The sequence below is a fragment of the Heterostelium album genome (genome assembly GCF_000004825.1).
Source record: "Heterostelium album PN500 unplaced genomic scaffold PPL_scaffold10, whole genome shotgun sequence".
Taxonomy (NCBI): Eukaryota; Evosea; class Eumycetozoa; order Acytosteliales; family Acytosteliaceae; genus Heterostelium; species Heterostelium album.
In genome coordinates this window covers 1,528,070-1,555,285 of record NW_008805072.1, presented here as the reverse complement: position 1 = coordinate 1,555,285, position 27,216 = coordinate 1,528,070, and the positions used below count along the sequence as shown (strand labels likewise).

Below are 27,216 nucleotides of genomic sequence, written 5' to 3'. Positions count from 1 at the left end.
TAAAATACTTAATTTCAATGATGAACGATATCGATAATTGTATTTTGTTTATTATTGTTATTTCCAACATCACATTTATATACATTGCGTTGGGTTGGTTAGTTCTATTTTTTTAAATTATATTTTATTTTAGTGAAGTGAATGGCTGCTTTTTGTGTGTTGTTGTGTGTTGTGATTTGGGTTGGAAGACTGATCAGATTTATTTGCTACTATCTTCTATGTCTATTTTTCTTGGTATTTGAGTCACTTAGTGAGAATTTAAATTCCTCCTCTGGACATTTGTATTTGTTGATTGCGTTTATAAATGAATTTGGCTTGGGCTTGTTTGGGTTGAATGGCTCGTTCTTTAGTCGCTCGGCCTCTTCAGCGTCTTGCTGTTCCTTTTCGATTCGCTTTCGCTCGCGTTCCTCCTCCTGTGTCTTTTCGTACTGTTCTTTGATCTCTTTGGATCGCTTGATATCGTGCTCTCTCTCCAATTCCTTTTTCTTCTCCTTTCTGGTTTCCTGTCGCTTCTTTGAGTTTCTTGCATCGCGTCGCTTCTTTAGCTCCGATGCAAACTCGTCGAGTACCGCTTTGCTCACGACATTGGCAAGGTCGATCTCTATGAACCAAACCGAGGTGGTCAGTGCCAGCAGATTCAGCGATTTATAGATATGTCTCGATTTCTTGGTGATTTCATATGGCTCAATCTCCAAAACCTTTGACTTGAGAATCGCCGGTAGCACAGAGGTGGGTGTAGCAGCGGCACCCTTGAGTGATGCTTCTCTCCAAAGCATATTCATATTCAGTGGGTGAATGAAAATCGGTTGTCCATCGACACACTGATAAAGATAATAAACTCCATTGACTGATTGATTTACATATGACGATTCCACTGAATTTGTTGTTCCAGTTGTTTGTCCATTGATATTATTATTATTATTATTATTTGTATTGTTATTGTTGTTTGTTGAGGTTGAAGTAGTAGTAGTAGTGGTTGATTCATTAACATCATCATCATCATCATCACCATCATCATCTTGATTTGCCAATTCCGTATCATTGTAATCGGCGTCATCATCTTCAGATGTATCTTCCCACTTAATGCTATTTAAAACAGTTGAATAGTATTCCTGGAGATCCGATTTAACGTTGCTGTTGTTACTGAATTGATAGGTCTTGAAATCGAGGTCTGGATTTCTTCTGGGAATCGATGAGATCACAATCTGACCGTCGCTTTCAATGCGCTTCTGTTCGACCAGTTTCCTAAAGAGAGATTCTCGCTCGTCAATATCTTTCTCTGCGTTGGCGAGGAAACGCACCGTTTCAAACTCACCCTCGCTCATGGCGATCTCCTTGGCGGTGGCGATCTCCACTCGCTCCTTTGCAAGAATGTCGTCAATCTCGTAGATAATAGAGAATCGCGAGTAGAATGCATTGGCTTCATCTTCGCGTGGGAATGAAATCAGCTCTGGAATGGTTTGGTTGGCGAGGTACGGCACCGTCGATTCCTCGCGATACTTCAACAGCTGGAATTCAATGGTGTCGCCATCGTTGTACTTTGCCGACTTGAGAATGGTTACACTCTTCAACTCTGACTTTTCAATCGGTTTCAAACAGAGTGGACACTTGTTAGAGTGTGACAAACTTCTCAGAATACAAGCATGGCATGTAATATGTCCACATTTCGTTACTTTCCTATAATGTTTTACCAATCAAAATTTTGATTCCAATTAGCAATCAATCATCATCTTGATCATCACATTTCAAAAACATCCAAGTAATAATAAATTAAACAACATACGGAGCAATAGGAGATTCAAAACAAATAGGACAAAGAAACTCTGATGATCTCGATAGATAAGTAACCATTTCAATCTTATTCCACGCTACAATATATTCTGGATTTGACAAACTCGATTTATAATTTCCATATGGATTGACTTTGAACAAGTAACTTTAGAGGAAGAAGTTGTAAGTAAATAGGTTATTTGTTTTGTTTGTTCCACCCATCTATATAGCTACTACATACTTTGCTTGTAAGAATGAATTTGGATTGGTTGGTCTGTTGGATGTTGATGACCTCTTTCTAGTATGATTATTGTTGTTTCTCGATGAAGAGGATGTAGATGAACTGCTATTATGATAGTTGTGATGGTGATGATGGTTGTTACTATTGGTGCCAGTGTTTCCTCTGTAGTCTCTGTTCGAGTGTGGTCTATCATGCTTGAAATGAACGAGATGAGTCATATCGATATGATTCTTTTTCTTATTTTTACCACCAGTTACTTTGTTTTGAACAGTGTTGTCTATAGAAGCTGTCAAGCTCGTCAATGATTTATCATTATTATTTGATTGTTGTTGCTGCTATTATCCATTATTATTATATATTAATAATCAGAACATTGTTTCATTCTTTATTCTTTTTTATTGATATGATATGATATTCATAATATATATAATTCATTCATCAATTAATTGAAAGTAGTAACTTACTTGCTCAAATTCAACCTTACTCATTGCAATGGCAAGTTCAATCTCTGAATTATATTGAATATCATTCGGTAAAGTATATAGATGCTGTTGTTGTTGTTGTTTCTGTTGTTTATTATTATTACTATTATAGTTTTTATTTTTTCTTTTTTATGTTTATTATTATTATTATTGTTATTATGGTGATTGTTATTTTTCTTTTGTCTATCAACTAATGATTGTGAAGAGGAAGGAGATGAAGATAACATTGTAGATTTGATATCACTGTTGTTGATAATATTACTATTCATATTATTATTATTATTATTGGTTACAATAAGAGGTGATACATTATTGTTGTTAATCAGTGAATCTTTATTCATTTATTATTATTGTTATTGCTATTAATATGAAAAAGAAATAATTAATATATAATTTCTTAAATTTCTTGACAAGTTGGGTTGGTTTAAAGTTATCATTGATAGAACACCCCCTTATTTTTAATTTATAAAAAACAGGAAAATCCTTTGAAAAAATAAAAATTGGTCCAATTAAAATTAAACCCATTTTTGTATTTTTTTTTAATTTAAAATTGTGTTGTTGCAACCATTTTGTTGGTGTTCTGATTCTTTTGTTTATTCGATTCAATCAGATATGATATTTAGTTAGGAGTTTGGTATTTGCTTTGAGAAATCAAAGTTCAATTGAATCGAGGGTTTTGCTGGAAGTTTAATCTCTTTCTTGGCTGGCTGTTCAAAGTTTTGTCGAATCGATTGCTCAAGTGTTTGCTTTTGATCTATTGGAAGTGCTGCCACTGCTTCTTTAAAGTTTGGTTGAGTAGAAGCGTAGTTCAACAAAATCTGTAATGTAGATTGATGTATATTGCTGGTAGGTTGTTGATGTGGATCCAAAAAGAATATCATTATTTGTACAATCATTTGTAATAATTTACATTCTAAATATATAATAATGAATGATATTAATAATCATTAGTAACATATTATTATTAATTTCTTGGATTATAAAATGTACTTACTTTGATCATCATTCTTTAATAATGTTAAAGATAATGTAAATAGTTTAAATATTTCAATGGTGGTTGTATCTTGTTCTGATGATGATGATGATGAGGAAGTTGTTGGTGCCATGACTAGTGATGATTGTAAATCAATGAATAGTTCACCTATTAACTTTGATGAGAATCGGTGTGTCGGTGAATCCGGGGGATTAGATGCACCAGTATTAAGAATATTTCTAAGAACTTGAAGTGAATACTGCTTCTCTTTGATAGCCTTATTCTGCAGTGACGATCTAAAGAATGAAACAATCGATTTGGTTATTTCATCATTCATCTGCTCTTGTTGATTGATAATCAGCGTAGATAGCAATAATAGTAATCCTTGTTTTGTTTCATTTCTTTTAAAAAAAAAAATCAAACGATAAACGTTAGTTTTAGTTATATACTTAATGATAATAATCAACTTACTTGTTTAATTTATCAAGAGTGGTAGTCAATGATGCATTTAGTATCGATGTGTATTGAGTTAGGTCAGGTGTTACTTTTGATGTGAACAAACGTAGCAATGAAATGGTAAATTGAATGGCAGAAGTAATTAGATTGGTATTTGTGGTATTGGCAAGTGTTTGTGTGACGGTCCATAAGAACAATGGTGTGTACTCTTGAATCTGTGCGATATCCATCAATTTAATAATAGAAATACAACAGCTATAGAATTTAATTTGATACTCTTCATTCTCTGGTTTCATAGGATCTATATTATAGTAAAGCAGAGTTAATAAGTAGGTAACAACTAATTATATCGCTTATTTATCTATCCTCTAACCAATGATTTAATATTTACCAAATAAAACTTTTAATAATAGATTGAATATCTCGACTCTAATTTGTGTGATAACAAGAGAAGTAAAGATTTGTTTGTTAGTTGTCAATTTGTCATCTTCTAGAGTAGGTTGATTTGTTAGATACTAACTCTTTGATAATTGAATCACCAAAACATTGGAATAGATTATTGATGATTTCAATGAGTTGTGTTTGTATCTTGTTAGAGTTGGCAAAGGAGCTGACTCTTTGGAGGATCTGACATATCTCGTTGATTCGATCCAATTGGAATTCGTTGATGTCTGCCGATGAAGGTTGTAATGTAAGTGCAACTATCTCGAGTGTAAGAGCAATGTGGTTGGCATTCAAGGTCTTTTCTGTAGGATCCAAAAGGAACTTTTCCTGTGGCAAAAGCGACAGTCCCATTATTAAATTAATATCCTCCATCGGTTTTGTTTCAATGAGTATTGGATCGTTGTTGTTATTATCATTGGTAGTAGTTTTATTAATATCGGTGGATTCAGTTGTAGTCGACTCTTGTTGTTGTTGTTGCTGTTCTACTACATTTCTACCTTCTAACCAATAGGGTGTTGCAATGAGTGATGCCAATGCTTTAACAACGAATGGATACGCTTCTTTAAAGTAGTCGACAGATTCATTGAAACTGAGTGGTGAGAAGAACATTGGATTACAAACGTGATAGATAGAGGGTGGTTGTGATACCAACAATGAATATTCCTTCAAGAATGTCACCCAATGAACTCTAAGATAAGGTAATATACTAAAATAACAAATAACAAAAACATGTTGGTTAATGTTAATTTATCTATATAGATATTTAAAATTACTTACGGTGTAATAACAGGTGATAGAATAGTGTTTAATGATTCTTTCTTTCTGCATAATAGATAGAGTTGAGCAAATGTCTTTAGAATAGAGAGTTGTACAAGTGTAGTTGCCTTTTCATTGTATACAGGGAAGTTAAGATCTAATTATAATATATAGATATGGTAGTAGATGATCATTAGTTAGAATTATACAATATTAACAATAGGATAATATTATTATAATAACATACTTCTTAGGTTTTTAACAGGTGCTGATAGTTGTGTGGTAGTCTTTTTGAGTGCAGAACTATCGTAGTGGAGTGAACCTTCAACAAAGTTTACAAATACAGTGCAACCGACTGAAAGTAGGTTGGGTAGTGCATCGGACGAGAATGCCGGACGTAGTGCAGACATGATCTGTGCTTGATAGAGTTCCAGTAGAAGATGTCCTTCGTAGTCGGGATCGATCGAGGTTGAGAAACTCTCGAGTATGTCTTTCAGCAATAGTATACCGACTGGACGCATTGTGTCGATCTGTGAGGTTGCCGCTTTGAATGCAATTCCAACGAGATCATGAAGGTGGAGAATCAAACAGTTGTTGGTCGATCTGTGCTGTGCAAGATTGCTCTGATTGTTGTTGTGTGCCATTGCAAGCAGCATGTTAAAGTGCTCCGGTTTGTTCTTCACCACAGAGATAACACGTCGGACACACTCGATCGCAAACACTTTGGTGAACCAACGATAAACGTATTCGATCTTATCGGATGAACCTTGTTGAACGACTACTTTAACATCTTCATCGTCGTCTTTATCTTCGTCGTTGTTATTTATATTGCTGGATGCATTCGGCGAGCTGTTTGTCGCGGTGTTGGAAGTGGAGTTGTTGGAGGACGCCAGTGCTATTTCGCCAATGGTTGAATCTTTGGTCATTTGTTTCGATGACAATATAATATTCATACAGAGAAGTAGCCAGATGGATGGATTGTTTGGTGCCATGTTATCGATGATCGTGTTGATCAGTAGTTTGATTTCCTTTTGAAGGTTTTGGTCACTCTCGGTATCGATCATCATGAAGAGATCCTCGACTACGTTCATTCCGACTTCAAACGATTTCTTATTGATCAACTGACGTAGACAAGTGACAGCCGTTATTCTTAGCATTGGGAATGGACTTTTGAATTGGCTGATCAACACCTGGGTCATTGACTCGTTGACGGTGGCTGGCGCGAACATAATAAGTTTCTGCAGGTAGTAGATCGACTCGACACGAACCACCGGTATCTCGTGACGTTTGATAATGGCGCATGTCGCCGTACACTTGGAGAGAACATCGCGATTCGTTTCCAGTTCAGGTCCGAGCGCTATCACAATCGAGTTGACAACACGACCCAGTAGTTGGTAGGGTGGATTCTCACCTAGCAATATGGTTTGTAGCAACATCAGTGTCGGTGATGCAAATGAGTTGAATGAGAATCCAGATGACTGAATTGTGATGTACAGAGCGTGTAGTGCATGAGCGCACACCTCTGGAGCGAGTTGGTCTTGTGCCAGTACATGGAGATTGGCAATGGTCGTTGGCAAATGCTTCTGGGACATCATGCCACCGACCGATCGTTGTATACATCCAAAAACCAGCGCAGAACCTGCACGAACCATGCTCGATACTTCCCGAGATGGTTTTCTTATGAATTCGGTGAGCGATTTGATGATGGCGGTGGTGGCGTTGTCGCCTTCCAACCGACACAAAACACCTAGACACTCGGCGGATGCACGTCTCAAAAGTGGATTGGCATCGCCGAAATAACGTTGTACGAATCGTTGAATATTCGATGCAACGTCACTCTTTCCAAATGCCATGTTGGAGGTGACCATACTCTTGAGAATGTACAGCAGAGTCGTCATTGAGTTGACAGTCATTACATGTTTTTGTTGTGGATTGCTACACTCCTTAATGCAATTGGAGAAGTGATCCAAGAGTTGTGTACGATGACGGTCAGGCTGTGAGATAAACAGTGTGGAGAACAATTCAATCGATGCATTTACCACTCTAACCTCTAGGTTCTGTGTCAAATTGGCAAGATAGCAGTCCGATACATGTGGAAGTGAGACAAGTGAACTGTCTTGACTCGAGAGAGGCACAAGGAATTGACTTTCAAATTGCTGGCTGGTACAGTTGAAGTCTGGCAACAGCGTGTCTTGGTCATCCTTGGAGTAGAGTGTTGGCAGCAGTGTATTATGACTGCCATCCAGTATGAGTGATGTTACAACAGTCATTAGCATTGTGTGTTGAGTGGCATAGCTCGATGCCGGCAACGCTTGGAATGCGCGAATCAAGTTCAACTCCAACATCTGTGTGATTTCATTGGTTGATATCTGGAATGATGTGGAGATAGCCGGTAGTTCACTCACTGTCTTTAGCGTATTCGAAAGGAATGTCACGATTGATGCTACCATCTTGCTGTTCATCAACTTTGGACAGTTGACGATGAGCGAGTGCAGCGGTAGCAGCGCGTCAGCACGCGTCTTGGCAAATATGACAATGTCACGCTCGGCAGTTGGATGCACCGTTGTAATGTTGAAACATTGCTTCCAGCTGGTGAATAGAGCCGGTAGAATCTCAGAGACAAACGATTCACCCATGCATCGGAGTAGTGAGTTCATCATCGACCAGCCAGCTTCCAGCTTGGCCAGCGTAATGGCCGGGTTGAGAAAGTCAGGGTTGGCTAGCAGTGATAAGCTAGTTTTCGTAATCTGTTGGATCAGCGTTGTCGGCACACCAAGTTCAGAGCTCTTCAAAGTTGCAATTAGCGCAGCGATTCCCAGTGAATTGCCCTTCACCGAGTTCATTATCTTCTTTAGAGGTTCTGGCTGTATGTTTGGCTTTTCAAACTCCTCCAGTATCGAACCTAAATTCAACAAACACTGACTCATTAACTTGTAAGTCAACTTTGGAATGTTACTGGCCAACGATCGTAAACCTATAGCTGACCACTGTCTTGTAGATTGATTTCTATCGTTGAGCAAAGAGAACATATAGGTTGAAAGATCGTCATACTGAACGATACCACCTTCACCTAATTGTAATAATAATTGACTTTAGTTTAAATTTAAATAGCAATATAGTAGTTAGTTAATGTCCAGTTGTCTTTAAATGTGAGTACTCATATAAATATCAATACATACGATAATTCTTTTAATGATACAACAATGGTTAGTTCGTTAAAGGTGTCGGCTTGTGATATGATATTTGTAAAGTATCTAACCATTGATTGCTGTCCGTTTTCACTTAGATTCTGACCAAGACCGTGTCTGAGTATATATGATACCGATGTTCTTGTTTGTGCTTGGTCTTGAGCAGTCGACAAGTTTCTATTGCTACTTCCAAGTAACTTTAATAAATGTGATAATATCGAATCGATCTCTTTCTCTAAATCCAACAGCTTTATATTCTGTAATAACTGACAATATGCAATCGATAAATTAATCTTTATCTCTTTCTTATTTGTAGATACTATTATTTAAAAATAGGTTAGTAACTAACGTTTCTAATATTATGATAATAATAATCATTATTATTATGATATTTGTTACTTACTAAATTGATTACCAATGAATTGTAAACAATTCTCTAATGTCCAGTGAGAACGTTGACCAGAGAGTATGTTTGATTTTACGATGCCACCGGTTGTGGTGGTGGTTGTAGAGTGATTGTTGTCTTTGTAGAACAATGAAGCCAGTAGACAACCTAGTAGTTCCGATGCACGTTTGTTGGTGGAGTTGGGTGAGTCGATGTTGCTGGCAGGGTCGGCACTACCACCACCGACAACCGATGTTACATCGAGCGTTGCTTTCAAAATGAAATTCAAAATCTTTTGATCCAAACCATCCATTTTGATATCTGTATTGTTATAATGTTTCACTATTGGTACAACCGATGACAGACACTCCAACTTAAAGTCATTGGTGTTGGTTGCCGTTGGATAGATCGACTTTATCAACTTGAAGCATTCCAAGTGTATTGGATTACCCGATGCACCGATACTCTCCAGCATCATGCCGATCGCACGCATACATCCGACCTTTGCTTCCGATGCCTTTATCAGTCGAACAAACAACTGAAAACTCTCTGACATAAACACAATTGCCAATGTCTTACTATTCTTAAATATAATACCCAATACCTCTGCTAACGCACTATAATAATAATAATAATAATGACTAGTTAGTTAGTACTATACAGTCATAAAATGAATAGATTGTTTAGATTACCTACGATTTAGTATTGGGTGGTGTCTGTTTGGTTGAAAGCGATGTAATTATACTCTTTACTATGGTGGTTGCTACTTTTGATCCGGTGGGCATGTCAAAGAGCCGACTGAGGATGTCTCCGATGATCGTTGACATTGAGATACCGTTCGTCTGTAACAGACAGTTACTTAGGAGAGATATCCACTTTGAAGCATTGTTATCGAGTTCAGTCTTGCTCATACGATCCAAAAGTTGGTCTACATTGCATATGATATCAAACTTTAGCAATTGGTTGTTTGACTTGGTGCCGTCGGCCACCGCTTTACTCAGCGCAACATAATAGTTTTCAAGCGATCCAACAACCGAACTCATTGTCTTGTTTGTTGTTTTGTTGTGTTGTTATACAATGAAATAGATCTATTTTAAGTAAAAAAAAAAAAAAAAACAAAAGAGTGAATTAAAAATTGTTCATAAAAAATGGGAATCTTCAACTTTCATTTAAAAAAAATGATTTTTTTAATTTTTTTTTGATTGGAATAGAATGATTTGTAGTAGATTAAAATAGCAAGAGAATGATTCGAAAAATTAACTAAATTTGATCAAAATATTTTTACCCTCTTTAATTCTAAGGCTATTAAGAAATGAACGTATGTTATACTGAATCTTGGTTTAGTTGTAACCAGTGTCTTGTTAATAATGATCTTATCAGTGCTGGTAATGTCATACTCTTGCACTATCTGAAGTGCTTTCGCTCTGATAGTATCTTCTTTAATCACGTGATCACTCCTGTTACAATTGAATCCTATAAGTCGACAACTATTATCCTACTTCACAAGAGAATGTTACTAATCAATCATTTATTATCTAAGGAAAAATTTAGATAAAGATGATGACCTGCAATATCATTTAGATTTAAATCAACAAATACAATAGAAATATTATTTATAACATTAATAACAATAGCAATATTAATGACTGAAGTAGCAACACTAAGCAATTATAAAATTGAAGTTTTCACGGTTACCAGAATCACCTCCCTCAAGGAAATGGATCATCTTATGGTTGAAACCTCCACGTGGGCAGTTAAGCTTGAATGGCCAAAGGAATCTGTTGACTTCAAGGAAGATCTTTAGAATTCATTACATATTGAGGTCCAGAATTGATTACACCACATGATTCTAACTATCATTCAATTAATTGTTGTTTTGGATCTATTGATCAACTCTGAGAAATAGAACTTTTTAAAAAATCAATTAAATTTAAAATGCAAATCGAATCATTCTCTCTACTTCACTTGAATTGTATAATAAATTAAAATTGATTGTTGAATAATAAATAAAACTGTGAGTTTTTATTGGTAGATGCAACCTTTCAAGAAGCAAGCAAAATAAAAATTTATCAATTTAAAATACCTGCAAATAAAATAAAAGAGACAAGTCAGCGTGTGCCAATAATGTGGTGTGTTTAATTTCTCTGATTTTGAATGATATCAACTTATGTGTGAGTGTTTATTTCTGTGCTGATAAATATATATATATATATATATATCATACACTAAAAAACCACCAATTTTTTCCATTTGGATATTAGTTTATTTTATTAGTAATATGACTGTTAAAAAAAGAACAATAACCAAAATAAATAAACTGGTTTAAATTCATCGCTTGCTTTAAGGTTGCTCCTTCAAAACGAATTAATACCTAATTTCAAATTAATTAAGCTCGTTGTTATATATTTATATAATTATCATATTAATATATTGTATCATCATATCATATCTTATCACGTATATTAATTGTACAGTTACGACTGGTGTAATAGTTGTAATAAATTGAATTAGCTAAATATTGTTTTTTAAGACAACAACCTTTCTTTTTTTAATAACTTAATATTATATATTCAAAAGTACTAAAGTATTAACTTTGTTTAATAATTTTTATTTTTATTAAAAATACCAATTTTATTGAACTATTTTTTACATCAACATTTAACTGTTAATTTATTAGTTTTTTTTTTTATTTATTTAAACAAAGGGTATCACTGAAATTTTGTAAATTAAAACATAGCTACCACATATTTTATTGGGGTTGCAATTTTCGTTATGTCTATTATAGCCAATCGATGTTAATAACAAGTATGATTTTCTAAACAACTCCTATAATCGAACAATAACATTTAAAGCATGAAGTTTATCGTTTCACCTTTTTATACTTACTTGTGAATCACAGAAATTATTATTAAACACGGTGAGTGGTAACAGTAAATAGCTACTAATAGAAATATTTTATCTTTATATGCGACAACAAATTAAGGATCTGAAGTATTATTATAGCTAGAAAGCAAACAAAAAAAAAACCAAAACACAAAAAATGAATTTAACTACATCTGAACAAATTCATTTTAACGACTTAAAATATTTTGATAGAAAAAACATGTGTGTGATTATTCTAAACTTTTTATTAATTTAGTTATAAAAAGGATTAAACTTTAATATTAGTCAATCGATGATTATAACAAGTATGATTTTTTAACTTATTTGAATTTGAAACATTTAAAACGAGTAGTTAAATAGAGTGTGATCACCAATAATCTCTTTCTCAATATATACAGTTAAATGATTTCATATCAATAGTGATTGATTTGTTCTTAATAATCTGATACAATATATATTGTCAGAATCAATTAAATTAACCATTGGTATCTTGTTACTAAAGATAATAATTTTAATCACATTTGAAACAATTTTTATTATTTTTTTGATTATTCGTTGTTATAATTTCATTTAAATCAAAAAAATATTATCAGAATGAAAACAAAAATTTGTTTTTTACAACTACCCACAAATTTCTTTTATCTTTTAGGGTTAATTGATTCACAGTTTTAATTTTTAATTACAAAAAAAGCTGGTGCAAACAAAAATCCAACCTATAAAATGAAATAACACATAGTATTTCCTTTTAAATTTAAATCAAAATGAAATGATCCAATCAAAAAACACTTTTAAACTTGATGTTCACAACAACACTTCAAAAAAATAATTTTTTTTGTATCTTAATGGTGAGATATCAGAGTTTGTGATACGAATCATAACCCCAAATTTGGAAAAGAAAATAATTTAAAAATTTTTTTTTTTATTATAAATATGGAATGAATGAGAGATCATTTTAAAAGTTAATAAATAACTGTAAATAAATAATAGTTTATATTTAATAAATAATAAAGAATAATAAAAATGGATAATAATGATTTAACATCTGGAAATGATGTTGCTGTTGTTGGAATTGGTTTACGTTTTCCAGGAAAAGTAAATTCACCACAACAATTTTGGGAATCACTTGAAAATTCATTCGATGGAATTGTAAAAGTCCCAAAAGAAAGATGGTCAGAGACTTTTCATGAACATGAAATAATTTCAACTGTAAATGCTGGTTTGGTCGAAATGGATGAATGGAAAAAGTTTGATCCATTATTCTTTGAATTATCACCAAAGGATGCTGATGTTCTTGATCCACAAGAAAGAATAATGCTCACTCTTGCTTATGAAGCTTTGGAAGATGCTCAAATCCCAGTGAGATCTCTTCGTCAATCGAATACTGGTGTATTTGTTGGTGTATCACTTATTGATTATCACCAATTACAAAATGGTCCAAGTCAAATTGATACTTTACCAAAGGTATTATGTGATTTCTTCACACATTCTGTGATTGCAAATAGAGTTTCATATTGTTTCGATTTCCGAGGTCCATCGATGTGTGTCGATACTGCATGTTCATCATCTTTGACAACAACAGATCTTGCAATCAAATACATTCAAGATGGTGAATGTGATGTTGCTCTGACATGTGGAATTAATGCTTTGTTTGATCCATTTACAACTAGATTGTATGATAATATTGGTGTTCTTGCAGATCATTGTCGTCCATTCGATCAAGACGCAAACGGATTTGTTCGAGGTGAAGGATGTGGTGTTGTTGTTTTAAAGAAACTTTCATTGGCTGAAAGAGATGGAAATCGAATTTATGCAGTCATCAAAGGAAGAGGAATCAATACTGATGGTCATTGTAATAAGGATACAATGTCAACACCATCAAGTACAACCCAATCTCAGAATATCAAACAAACACTTCAAAGATCAAATATTGATGCTTCACAAATCTATTATGTTGAAGCACATTCAACTGGAACTGTTGTTGGTGATCCAATTGAAGTGAATGCATTGATCGATGTATTCTCTTCAAATCATTCACCAGAAAGACCATTGAAGATTGGATCTGTGAAATCAAATATTGGACATCTTGAAAGTGCTGCTGGAGTTGCATCACTCATCAAAGTATCATTGATGTTAAAGAATCGTAAACTGGTTCCAAGTATCAAATTGAATAATTTCAATCAAAAGATTCCATTCAAACAATCGAATATTCAAGTTATCACTGAAACTGAAGATCTTCCGGATGATCAATTGATCATGATGGGAATCAATTCATTTGGAATTGGAGGATCAAATAGTCATGTCATTCTTCAAGAATATAAAATTGATAAAAATAAATGGTAAGTATTTTTAAATTAAACAAATTTTAATAATGATACTAATTAACAAATTAAAAATTTAGGAATCTAAATGATAATAAAAATAATGATAAATATTATTTGATTCCAATCAGTGCAAATTCATCAACATCAAACGATAAATATTTTGAATTAATCAAAGAATATCAAGATAGAATATCATTGAAAGAATTTGCACTTTATCAATCATTAACAAAATCATTCCATTCTCAAAGAAGAGTTATCATTGCAAAAGATTGGAATGATTTCAATTCAAAATCAGTTGAGATTAATGGTCAATCACCAATCAAAGATTCAATTGGAAAGAAATTGATTTTTGTATTTTGTGGACAAGGACCACAATGGAATCAAATGGGAATGAATCTTTATGAGAATGAACCAATATTCAAATCAACAGTTGATGAATTAGATTCATTACTCAAAGAATATTCTGGATATAGTCTCATTGAAAAGATGAAACAAATTCCAAATGATTCAAATGATATTCACAAACCAATCATTGCACAACCTGCATTATTCTTGTTCCAAGTTGCATTGTTTGAACTTTATCGTTATTCGGGATTGAATCCATCAATTGTTTTTGGTCATAGGTATATATATTAAAAAATAACTAATTTTTAAAAAATATTAACTAATTTAAATATTTTAGTTTTGGAGATATCACATCTGCATATATTTCTGGAAATTTGACATTATCAGATGCAATCAAAGTTGTTCATTTAAGAGCATCATTCCAAAATGAAACAATTGGATCTGGAAGAATGTTAGTTGTTGGAATCAGTTCTGATCATTTCAAAATGAAATATCAAAATCAATTCCCAAATCTTGAGATTGCATGTTATAATGCTGATAATTCAATTGTAATCACTGGAAACAATGATAATTTAAATGAATTCACAAAACAATTGAAACAATCAGATATCTTTCATACATTCCTTCGAACACCATGTTCATTCCACTCATCACATCAAGAAGTTATCAAAGATAAAGTTATCAATGAAATCAATGATTTGAAATCAAAACAATCAACGATTCCATGGTATTCAACTGTGACTGGTGATCTCAATTTGGGTCAAATAGATTCTAAATATATTTATGATAATATCAGAAATCCAGTATATTTCAAGAAGACATTAGATTCAATTATGAGAGATCTCAAAGATGAATTGAAAGATTATGTATTCATTGAAATATCACCACATCCAACATTATCTGGATTGATCACACAAACAATTCCATCTGCAAAAGTGATTTCACCAATTCAAAGAAACAAAGATGAACAATTATTATTCAAATCATCATTGGCAACACTTCATTGTATTGGTGTCAATATTGATTTCAAATCACAATTCAATCATTCTGATATTTCAAATCCATTTTGGAGAGATAATGTTTCAATTCTTCCTCGATATCAATGGGATTCTGATTTATATTGGAGAGAATCACATCAATCAAAATTCAAAAGATTAAAAGGTCCTTCAACTTCAATTCTCGGAAGAAAATCAGTTTTCAATGGAAATGAATCTTATCTTTCTGATATTGATATTGAAAGGAAACCATATCAATATTTAAAAGATCACCAAGTTAAAGATCGTCCCATTCTTCCAGGTGCTGCGTATGTTGAGGCAATCATTGAAATATTCCAATCAAAACAACATGATATTATAATTAATCGATTGGAATTTTTGGTTCCATTCTTTTTGGATACTAAAAAAGGACAATCCTTAAAATTAGTCACTGATATGGAAAAGATATCGAAATTGGAATATTCAATCGATTTCTACAATAAGAATTCTGACTTTTATGATTTAGAAGATGAATTCTTTAAATCTGCTAAATCTAAAGTTACTCTTGTTTCAAAACTAAGTAATCGAATAATTGATATTGAATCATTCAAGAATCAATGTAATTTGTCAACATTCACTCAAGAAGAGTTGTACAAGAGAACCCCCAGAGTTGGATTGAGATATGGACCTGCATTCCAACATATAAAATCGATTTCGATTGGAAATCAAATGTCATTTGCAGTTTTACAAACAAAATCAACATCAAATACACCTTCAAAGATTCTCAATTCAACATTGATTGATAATTGTGCTCATGGATTAATTGGTCTTCTTGACGAACGAAGACAATTCATTTTCAAATCCATCGATGATATGAGAATCAGTTATCAGAATCTTCAAGAATTGGAATCAAATCCACCAGATCATTTATTCTTATTGACAAGAATTGTTGAATACAATAATTATGAATGTATTGGAAATTGTTTACTTGTTGATCCCAATGGTAAATTAATTTTGGAAATGAAGAATTTCACAGTTGGAACTAGTGAAAGATTAAGAATGAAGAAACTTAAATATCCTCATGAAGAACTTTTTGATTCATTCCGTCAATCTATAGATTCAAAACTTTCAAATCCAAATGATATCATTCCATCACTTCTCATCGAAGAATCATTGGCATGTCTCGAAATTAATGAACTAAGAATTGATTTTATTATAGCATTTTATTTGTTATTTATCAAAAGAATACCAGAATTCAATCTTGAAGAAGTTTTGAATCAATCAATTGAGGAATCAATGATCAAATTCAAATTCATTTCCAATGATACGAATATCAAACTATTCTCAAGAGTAATTGAAATATTTAAAGAAGGTCGAGAATATTTCAATCTTACTGAAATTCCAGAATCCATTTCAAAATATGATCCTACTCTATACGAAAATTCAGTAAGAGGAGCTCAATTAATTATTGAAACATTACTTGGAAATGATGAGTATGGTGAACAATTATTCCGAGATGGTGTAATTTCAAATCTATACAAAGTTCCATTCATTCAATACTATTTCAAACAAACATCATTCATTGCTGTTCAATCTATTTTGGAATCAATCAAACAAACGAATGGAAATAGAATCATCAAGATTCTTGAAATTGGAGGTGGAACTGGAACAGTAACAAACTATTTGATTCCACAACTTGATGAGATGTTATATTCTCTTGGTGATCAGAATCAAGTTGAAGTTGTTTATACTTTTTCTGATGTTTCATCATTCTTTGTGAATCCAATGAAAGATAAATATTCAAATGAATACAAATTCAAATCAAATTTGAAAATGAAATTCAAAGTTATCGATTTGGATCAAGATTTAGTTGATCAAGGACTTTTGAAATCATCATATGATATGATTCTAATGTCATTGGTTATTCATGTGTGTCCAAATATCAGATCTCCAATTTCAAACTGCCATCAAATTCTTTCACCAAATGGAATATTATTATTTGCAGAACCTGCTTATAAATCAGTCACTACTGATGTATTATTTGGTGGATTTAAACAATTTTGGAGTTATAGTGATGAAATTCGTGATCATTGTGCTCTCAAACCAGATCAATGGGTTGAATTACTTTCTGAAGATAATAAGTTCAAGAATACAAGAATTTATGGACCAAATGATTCAAATGGAAATCAACTTTCTCCAGATTTAGGACATATGTATATCATTCATAGTCAGAAATCATCAATCAAATCACTCAAAGTTAATAATATTGAAAAATTATCAATCATTATTGATGAGAACCAAACAATTCCCATTGAATATTTTGAAGGATATTCAAAAGAATCGATTTCATTAATCAAATCAAATGAAATTGAATCACATTCAGATATTCTTCAAAATTCAACTCAAATTCTATTCCTTCCAACTATTGAACTTCAAATCGTTGATAAATATCAACAAACTTTGTATTCATTGGTCCAATTATTACAATTGTTCACCTATCAAGATAAACAACCAAGAATCAGTTTAATTACCAAAGATAATGAATCATCAAATTATTTATCAAATTCCATTGTTGGACTTTTAAATACAGCATATGTTGATCATAGGGAATTGGATCTATTGATTATAGATATTGATTCTTCATTAAACAAGGATATTATTCACCTAATTGTTAAATTATCAGTGAACAAGGAAAAACTTGGAGAATATAGTTATAAAATAATCAACAATGAAATAATGGTTTTAAGAGAAAAAGATATCAAAAATGATGTTTTCAAATATTCCAAAGCATATGAAACAAAGGATGAAAATATATTAACAATGGCTAATATCAATCTTGATTACAAACTCAGGAATAGAAGAGAATTACAACCCAATGAATTAGAATTTGAAGTTAAATCAATTGGATTGAATTTCAAAGATAATTTATTCCATCTCAAATTACTTCCACAAAAAATGATGATTGGAGGAGATATCTATCATCCTTCTCTAGGACATGAAGCTACTGGAGTTGTTTCAAGAATTGGAAGTGAAGTCAATCAATTTAAAGTTGGTGATGAAGTTATTTCATTATATACATGCAATGGTATGGCATCTCATTCTATCAATGATCAATCATATTTCTTAGTAAAACCAAAAGAATTATCATTCAATGAATGTGCTTCTGTTGGTGTAGTATATTCAACAGTATATCATTCATTGTTTGAAGTTTGTAATTTCAATCCAAAGAAAGAGACAATATTAATTCATGGAGCAACTGGTGGTGTTGGAATTGCAGCATTGAATGTCATGAGAATGTTGAAATGTAAAAGAGTTTATGCAACTGCTGGATCTCAGGAAAAGATTGATTATCTCAAATCAAATTATTCTGATATCTTAATTGATGTTTTCGATTCATATTCATATGAATTCGCTGATAAAATCCAAGAACAATGTAACGGTGTTGATGTTCTCATTAATACATTACCTGTTGAATATATGGAAGAGAATTTTAGATCAATGAAACCATATGGAAGAATAATTGATTTAATTGTTACTCATGTTATCAATAATAATACTTTTGGATTTGGTCAATTCAAAAATGATATTCAATATAGTATTTTAGATCTTAAACATTTATTCTGCAATAGAATTCAATATTGTAAAGATTTAATGTCAACAGTTTTCAATGATATCACAAGTGGTAAACTTCAAATGACTCCAATCAAAGTATTTGATGCTTTCGAAATAAAAGATGCATTCAATTATATGAAGGATAGAAAACAAATTGGTAAAATTGTGATCGATTATTCAAATATTCGCAATTCAATCCTTAAACCATTGATAGAATCAAAAGATAGAAAACCATTACCAAAGAATGATTTCAAACTTGATATTTCAAATACAATCATTGTCACAGGTCAAAGTGGATTATCTCTTGAATTGGTTCCATGGCTTGCAAAACATACAAATGCCTCTGATATTGTTGTTCTTTCAAAATCGACATTGAACAATAGATTGAAATTAATTATCAATTCAACAAAATCAACAAGAATTCATTTCTATCAAACTGATATCACCGATATCAATGAATTGAAATCAAGAATTGAATCAATTTCAAATTCAATGCCACCAATTGAAACAATATTCCATCTTGCAGTCATTTTTGAATCGTTCCCAATCAATGAAGTGACATATGATAATATCAAGAAAGTTCATGATCCAAAAGTTGTAGGAGGACATAATCTTCACACTTTATCAATAGATCTCAATCTACCTTTGAAACAATTCGTTGTATTTTCGTCGATTTCAGGATTTAGTGGTGAAGCATCACAACCATCATACAATTCAGCATGTCTTGCAGTTGATGCATTGTGTAAATATCGAAATGATACACTTGGATTGAAATCTAAATCAATCAGATTAGGTCCTATTCTTGGTGAAGGAACTGTTGCTGAATCTGCTGGAATTCAAGAATTCTTTATTACTAGAGGTGTTTACCCAATTCCACTTTCAATATTCTTTGGAGGTCTTGAAATGATTCTCTCTCAACCTCTTTACTGTACTCCAGTTCTATGCAATATCACTTCTTCTCGTGCATATGAAGTACATCCTCATACACAATTTGGTGTTGATCACATGGTTGTTGGTGAAATTCGTAAATCAAATATCTCAATAGATGATGAAGATCCACTTGAGACTATTTTAGACGGATTTTCAAATTTGTTATCTATCCCAAAACAAAAACTCCATATTGAAACACCCCTAAAGAATTTTGGAGTTGATTCATTGATGACTGTTCAAGTTAAATTCTTTTTAGATATGAAAATTGAACAAGATATTTTCACAATCGCCCAAATCCCCAATCTTTCAATCAATAATATTTATACAACACTTATTAATCGTAGAAATTCAAACAAAGAAAAATAAATTATGATTGTTTTCTAAAGCTATTTATTTATTGATTTATTGTGATGAATCTCTTGCTTTTTGAGCAGCAGCATTAATTCTTTTATTGTATCTGGCTGCAATCTTTCTCTTTCTAATGAGTAGAGCTGTACCAGCAACAAGCGCAATACCAACTGATCCACCTACAACTGCTCCAACAACTATTCTCCATTTATCATCTTTCTTGGTGGATTGATTGCAATTTTGTTGATTTTGGACTCCATCTTCCTTCTCTGGTGAAAGGATCATACCAAAATCAGGGTCAACTATAGCGAATTCTTCAAATTGTGGAATAACAGTGCTAATTTCAACTTGTCCTTCTTTTTGAATATAGGTGTGCATTGCAGTCATTGGTATAGTATCAACGATTAAAGTATTTAACATTGATCCAATAATATAATTTCCATGGCCATCACCTATATTGAATATGGATACATCGGAAGTAGTAGATACAAAAGTATCATTGGATGAAGGCTTCACTAGGTTTCCACAACTATCTTTGACACCAATAGGATTGGTTACTCTCATTGAAAGAACCAAGCTATTCAATTTCGATGTGAATTGCCACTTGTCCACACGCATAGTAAACTTGTTGGAACCAATATTGATTTGGAATTCTTTACCCGCAAAAGAAACTGGATATGAAGTAACAGTCAAAGTAGAATTCTTTGGAGCTTGATATTGAAGGAAAGCAATCTCCATTGAATCTACATACTTCATGGATGAAGAATTTGAAGAGTAAACCCAACTGTTACGAATGAGAATCTCTCCAGTAATTGGATGACTCACATTGTAGTTGAAATCAGAATCTAGATCCCAAATGAAGTCTGAAATATTCAAAGTCTGTACGGATTCACCCATGTCATTGATTTCAGTGAGGAGGAATAACTCAAACTTGTAAGTGATACCATTATTTTCTATATCGATTGTTGGGTTGTTTGGATTTGGTGTGATTGTATCATTTCCATTATGATTATTGTTTTTGTCGATATGACAAAAGATACCGGTCCAACCTGGTTTACAAGTGCAAAGTCCCTCTACACAATCTCCATTATCTGAACAAATTGGTGATGATTCATTCTTTTTGCAAACTGAATCATCTAGTTGGTTGGATAGAGTAGTAACTGTAACAGAATTTTCAACTGGAAGGTAGAATGAATTGTATACTGTGACTTGTACTACATAACTAATCTTTGATGCCAAATGAAGAATATCGCAAAACAATTTGTTTGATTTTGGACAGATAGTAATCCAGTCTTGAGAGTTGTATGAAATTGCAGTGGCGTAGTAAGTTGAATTTGGGAAACCGTATTGTGATTCATTCCAAGAGATATGAATAGATGATACTGTTGCTTTAACACTAAAATTTAGAGCGGAAGGTGACTGATAGGTTTGAATAAATGATTCACCAGTCTTGGAAAGATCATCGTTATAAGCAATGACCTCGACATGGTAGAGTGATCCAAGTTCCAAAGGATTTAATATACTTGTCAAATCTGTGGTGTTTGTTGAGATGACTGATCCATTGACCAAAACATCATAGGTGGTTGTATCGGGAATTCCATATAAGCTTGAATAATCTATTTCAATTGAATTGACTGATAACTGTGTGAGTTGAACCAATGGAGTACTAACTTGTTGATAGGTGGAATACTTGTTATTGAAAGTCAAGATAGTTCCATCATTTTCAGCAGTAATTTTAATGTCTTGAGTGGAACCTGGAGCCAGACCGTTAATTATACAGGTTGTATTTTGAGTGTGGACACATATTGGTACTCCCTTGACTGTTACATTGAAGAAAGTTTGATCAGTAATACCATTGTCAGCTGAATAGGTCAATGATAATTCTTTGGTGGTAATATAGTCAAGTGAGACTTGGAGGTTTGACAAAGAAGCAAAGGTTTGGACATCCAATGTGGAGCTAAATTGTCTGTCACCATTCTGGCACGAGACATTAAAGGAATAGTAGGTATTTGGTGCCAAATTCAAAAGATTACATTCTCCTGATGCGTCAGGCTTGGATTCTTGGCAAACTGTGTTTCCAATTCCATTGATTGTGATTGAATTCATTGTGACAACAAAAGAAGTTTGGAGTGGATCTCCACCTGGTGCCTCATAGCTTATTTGAATGGTTCTAGTAAATACATTGGCAGTTATAATAGGTTCACCCATTAGATCCCAAAGAGTAAGGTTCTGGGAATCCGATTGAGTGACCACTCCATCATTGGAAGATATGACTTGAACTGAGTAGTTTGATAGTGTTGTTAAACCATTAACATTACAAGTAGTGGCGACTCCAGTACATGGGCTGTAGACATTACCATCCAAAAGTACTTGATACACTGTAGCTGGAGTTGGAACACCATTGGTAGATGAGTATCTAATAAAAATGGAGGTTGGTTTACCAATAGCTGTCATGGTTGGTTTACTAACTGTGGTGTAGGTAGTGAATTCGTTGGAGAGGACTAGTTGTTTGATATCGTTGGTGGCAGTCACTTGGATGGTATAAGGAGTAGATGAAGTAAGTCCTGTTAATGTGCATGTTGTTGTCGCGATATTAGTACAACCTGAAATAGACTGTCCATTGCTTGTGAGTGTATATCTTGTAGAACCAGGAACACCTCCAGTGACATCGAAACTTATTGTTATCAACTTGGTGGTGATGGAATTTGCTGTCAAGGTACCTCCACTAATTTCAGAGAACGTTGAAGCAGTAATTGTTTTGGTAAGTGTTAGTCCGGCATTGGAAGCTGTCACAATAAAGGTATAAGAGGTACTTGGGTTCAATGAAGTGATGGCACAAGTTGTTGTGGTAATCGATTGACAACTTGCATAAGGACTACCATTCATTGTGATACTGTATCGAGTGAGAGCTGGATTACCTCCAGTACCAGAGAAGGTTAGAGTAGCAGACTTGGTCAACATAGTAGCAGAGATGGTTGGAGTTGTCAACAAATCCCAAAGTGTGACAGTTTGAGTAGTGGATGAAGTTGTTACACCGTCGTTGATAGCTTTAACTTGTACAACATAGGTTTGAAGTGTTGTCAAACCTGAGACAGTACATGGAGAGGTTGTACAGGGTTGAACAGTTCCATTGAAAAGGACTTGATATGTTGTGACTGGCGATGGTACACCACCTGTCGATTGGAATGACAATGAGATGGAACTGGGTGTGTTTGACATTGTAAAAGTTGGGGTGCTAACTACTGGATACAATTGTTGAGTGATTGTCTTGGTTGGAGAGGCATTTCCATAATTTATTGATTTACCAACAATAGTTAATTGAAGTCCTGGATTGACTGGAGTGAATCCCGAAACAGTGCATTGAGAGAAGCCTGTACATGTAACTGGAGCACCATTAATAGTGAATCCAAAAGTTGTAACACCCTGGACACCGTAGGTTGATGAATAAGTAAAAGTTAAAGCTGTACTTGAGTAACTGACGACTTGTAATGTTTTCATGGTATCTGCAACAGTTTGGAAACTTGCAGTACCAGTTTTAACTGTACCGTCATTTGTGACTTTAACTTGGACATCATATTTAGTTCCAAGTACAACTGAATTGAAATTACATTGAAGTTGCGATGTGGCAGAACAAGCAATAACGCTATTTACTAAAACATCATAAACAGAGGCTTGATATCCATTCTGTGTGGAATATGAAATTGTGAGGGAAAGACCTGATTGTTGGATGGAAACAACTGGTGTGGTTACTTCAGTGACAGTAGTCACTGAAAGTGAAGCTGGCATAGATTTTCCATCGTTGACAGCTGTTACAACGAAATTATATTTGGTAGCTTGTGTTAGTGCTGCGATTGAACAAGTGGTTCCAGCAATATTAACACATCCCGCTACATTGGCTCCATTGTTATTTACGGTGTAAAGTGTACCACCTGGAACACCTTGAGTAGTCGAATATCCTAATACGATTCTCTTGGTTGCGATGGTGGTTGCTTGGATAGTTGGTGTGGTGATCAAAGAATAAGTCGATTGTGTGAGTGGTTTGTTTACAGAGGTACCATCGTTGGTAGCAATTACTACAAAACTATAAGAAGTTGCAGGAGCGAGCGAAGAAACTGTACAAGTTGTGGTGGCGATAGATTGACATCCAGTTACTGCAGCACCATTAGAGGTGATAGAGTATCTAGTAAGAGAAGGATTACCTCCAGATACACTGAATGATAAAATAGCTCTGTTGGTATACATGATTGCTGAAAGGGTTGGGTTATTAATCAAATCCCAGAGCTTGACAGATACGACGCTGGATTGTGCTACAGTTCCATCGTTGGTTGCTTTTACTTGTACTGTATATGTACTTAAAGTTTTCAAACCAGACAGAGTACATGGTGAAGTAGTACAAGATTGAACTGCTCCATTCAATAAAACTTGGTAAGTGGTGGCAGGTGTAGGAACACCACCTAAAGAAGAAAAGGTTGCAACAATTGAAGTTGGCGAGGGATCAGTTGCCAAAGATGGGGTTGTGACAGCAGTGTATGTTGCTCCTGAAGTTGAGATGGCAGCTGAATTTGTTCCATAGTTTACAGCATTTACAGCAATTGTATAAGTTGTACCTTTAAAAAGAAGTGATTAATAAAATCATTATTTGATTTTTTAAGTATTTTATGAGAATTGTTGATAAATACCTGCAGTTAATCCAGAGATGGTACAAGTTGTACCAGAACATCCTGAAACCTGTGCTCCATTTGACTTTACAACATAAGTTGTCACTCCATTTACAAATTGATTTGAAGAATAGCTGACAGTGATAGTTTTGGTAGTTCTGGCAGTAACAGATACCGATTTCATTGTGTCCACTAGTTTTGTTAAAAATAATAAAATTAATAAACTTTGAAATAATAATCTCTTTGACTAATAATTATTAACATACCTGTTGGCATTTGGATATTTCCTGAAGTGGCGGTAATAGTTCCACCGAATGGGGCAGCACCATTTATGGTGGCTCTTACATTGGTAGCAATACCAGCCTTGACATTGGTAATTGTACAGGTCTGACCGTTGGTTGTCGCTGTACAAGAAGTGGCATCGTATGAAGCACCGTTGTAGATTTCAACTTTCATGGTCATTGGTGATGGCCAATTGAGAGTGATGGGGATACTTAGTGATGTGTAACTTAAAACTTTAGGTGTACCGAATCCGATAGAAGCAGCTGCTGTGGCACTGAATGCATTCATAATGAAATCATTATTTGTTTTGCAGCTGGAAGTTGAATAAACTACGTTGGTTACGCTTGGGCACTGACCAGTGAGATCCTTTGTGAAACCAAGAGTTGCAGATGTTAAACTACCCATTGTACCTTTAATGTATCCACTTACAGAATCGGTATAACTGCAAACACCAGGACGTAAAACAACTCTAACATTATTTTTACTGGTACAAGCTGTTGCTCTATAAATAATAAAAAATATTATTTATATTAATATTTTTGGATATAAATAAAATTAAGAAAAATACATACGAATATCTTTCATAATAAATCTAAATAAAAATTATCGTAATTTTGAATTAATTAAATTATCATGATTAAAAAACAAATAAATAAAAAAATACTGAAAAAAAAAAAAAATCTCTTGTAAACTTACAAAACCATAGCTAGGAATTACATAGTTGCTTTGGATAATTGTTTTATAAATTCCAGCTGAACATGCACCAGAAGCTAATGAATCACTTAGAGTTTGTTTAGTGCAGGTTGCGTCAGAGTATATATATGTGGTGATTGTCGTTCCAGAAATGACATGTTTGAAACCTCCAATACCACTGTTATAGCATTGGCCAGAAAAAAATGATGATACTATAGTCGGTGTACCAGCACAGTTTTGAGTACCATAGGGATATGCATATTGCCAAATATACTGACCATTAGCCAAAGAAAGTAATCTTACTAATAAAAATAATTTTATAAATAAATAATTTTTAATCATTATTTGTTGTTCTAGTATTAAAAGAAAATAAAATAATGATGAAAAGTAAACAAAATTTGAAAGTGATGTTTCAAAAAGGTACCAGTATAGTTTAATTTAGACTTTTTTAAGTATTTTTATAAAAAATCTGATGCCAAAGCTCGTAAATTTCCATTGGTTTTTTTTTATTCCACGATTTGTTCTGATTTTTTTAAAATTCGAAACCAGATAAACGGTTTTTTGCACTCTCGTCAAAAAAGATTTTATTACAAAAAAATTTGTAATATTTTTAGAAACTTGTAAACACAAAAGTAATTATTTAGCAAACTGGTATGGATATTACAAATTTAAATAAATATCCAATTATTATTATATATATACGAATATGAGCAGCGATCACCATTATTAAAGTTGATAACAAGACCCATACTAGCGGTTCGATGTTCTTACCAAATGTGTTATTTCATTTTATAGTTTGGGTTTTTTTTTTGCACAGCTTTTTTTGTATGCCCAATTATTTTTGCAAAATGCACAAAACCCAGCCAAATTTTTTCATTTTTTTGGCGGAGGGATAAAATGAAATTACACAAATGATATATATTGCAAAAATATAGAAAAAGCAACAACCATAAGTTTATAGTTGTAAACATTGTATACACTATATTGGTATAGCGTCGGTATTATACAGTATCTTATAACAGGTTCGTGATTTATTACCATGCAAAGGAACTGGCAAGCTAGATAGAACGAATGATTTAAGCAATCAGATGTATAATCGGTCCTTAAATATTTTAACAGAGCTTGAACCAACGGTTGTTTATTTCCAATGTAGTTCCTTACAACTGTAAGTTATTTCCAATATTTATAATTGAGAATTAATAGTTAACCAATTATTATCGAGCTAGAATTTATCTGCACTGCAGTGTATTAATATAAATCGATATCATGGTTAGATACCTACCGATTGATTGCATAATACAACTCATTTAACTCTCAAATGGTTGATTGGGAGGTCATGAGTATAGAATTTTAAAGGTAATCTTCACGGTGTTTACATTTATAGTGCACCAATTAATTGGTGAACAGAAGATGAAAATTGATACATACACAGTACCGTATATATATATATCGCGATTATTCCTTTCTATTCGTGG

At 33.2% G+C, this 27,216-nt stretch overlaps 5 protein-coding genes across 5 annotated transcripts; 1 reads left to right on the top strand and 4 right to left on the bottom strand.

Moving 5' to 3' along the window:
* Positions 1-209: 209 nt before the first annotated feature.
* Positions 210-2,834, bottom strand: rnf10 (RING zinc finger-containing protein; the record flags this gene model as incomplete). The annotated part of the gene is made up of 6 exons (XM_020583344.1): positions 210-821; positions 861-1,626; positions 1,784-1,936; positions 2,012-2,346; positions 2,476-2,577; positions 2,598-2,834. The coding sequence occupies 6 exons, from the start codon at positions 2,832-2,834 to the stop codon at positions 210-212; spliced, it is 2,205 nt and encodes a 734-aa protein (XP_020429531.1).
* A 282-nt stretch (positions 2,835-3,116) lies between these two features.
* On the bottom strand, positions 3,117-7,758 carry PPL_12617 (uncharacterized protein; the record flags this gene model as incomplete). Its single annotated transcript, XM_020583343.1, has 7 exons — positions 3,117-3,406; positions 3,488-3,867; positions 3,938-4,223; positions 4,314-4,351; positions 4,443-5,072; positions 5,144-5,279; positions 5,370-7,758. The coding sequence occupies 7 exons, from the start codon at positions 7,756-7,758 to the stop codon at positions 3,117-3,119; spliced, it is 4,149 nt and encodes a 1,382-aa protein (XP_020429530.1).
* A 244-nt stretch (positions 7,759-8,002) lies between these two features.
* PPL_12616 (uncharacterized protein) lies at positions 8,003-9,738 on the bottom strand (the record flags this gene model as incomplete). Its single annotated transcript, XM_020583342.1, has 6 exons — positions 8,003-8,024; positions 8,054-8,212; positions 8,302-8,629; positions 8,714-9,312; positions 9,392-9,446; positions 9,555-9,738. 6 exons carry the CDS (start codon positions 9,736-9,738, stop codon positions 8,003-8,005), a joined length of 1,347 nt encoding a protein of 448 aa, XP_020429529.1.
* Positions 9,739-12,598: 2,860 nt separating this feature from the next.
* PPL_12615 (uncharacterized protein) lies at positions 12,599-20,029 on the top strand (the record flags this gene model as incomplete). The annotated part of the gene is made up of 6 exons (XM_020583341.1): positions 12,599-13,914; positions 13,977-14,522; positions 14,582-18,813; positions 18,865-19,854; positions 19,876-19,921; positions 20,017-20,029. The coding sequence occupies 6 exons, from the start codon at positions 12,599-12,601 to the stop codon at positions 20,027-20,029; spliced, it is 7,143 nt and encodes a 2,380-aa protein (XP_020429528.1).
* Positions 20,030-20,162: 133 nt separating this feature from the next.
* On the bottom strand, positions 20,163-27,048 carry PPL_12614 (uncharacterized protein; the record flags this gene model as incomplete). Its single annotated transcript, XM_020583340.1, has 8 exons — positions 20,163-24,715; positions 24,788-24,958; positions 25,033-25,550; positions 25,621-25,640; positions 25,745-26,043; positions 26,444-26,507; positions 26,780-26,843; positions 27,020-27,048. The coding sequence occupies 8 exons, from the start codon at positions 27,046-27,048 to the stop codon at positions 20,163-20,165; spliced, it is 5,718 nt and encodes a 1,905-aa protein (XP_020429527.1).
* Between the last annotated feature and the right edge of the window lie 168 nt (positions 27,049-27,216).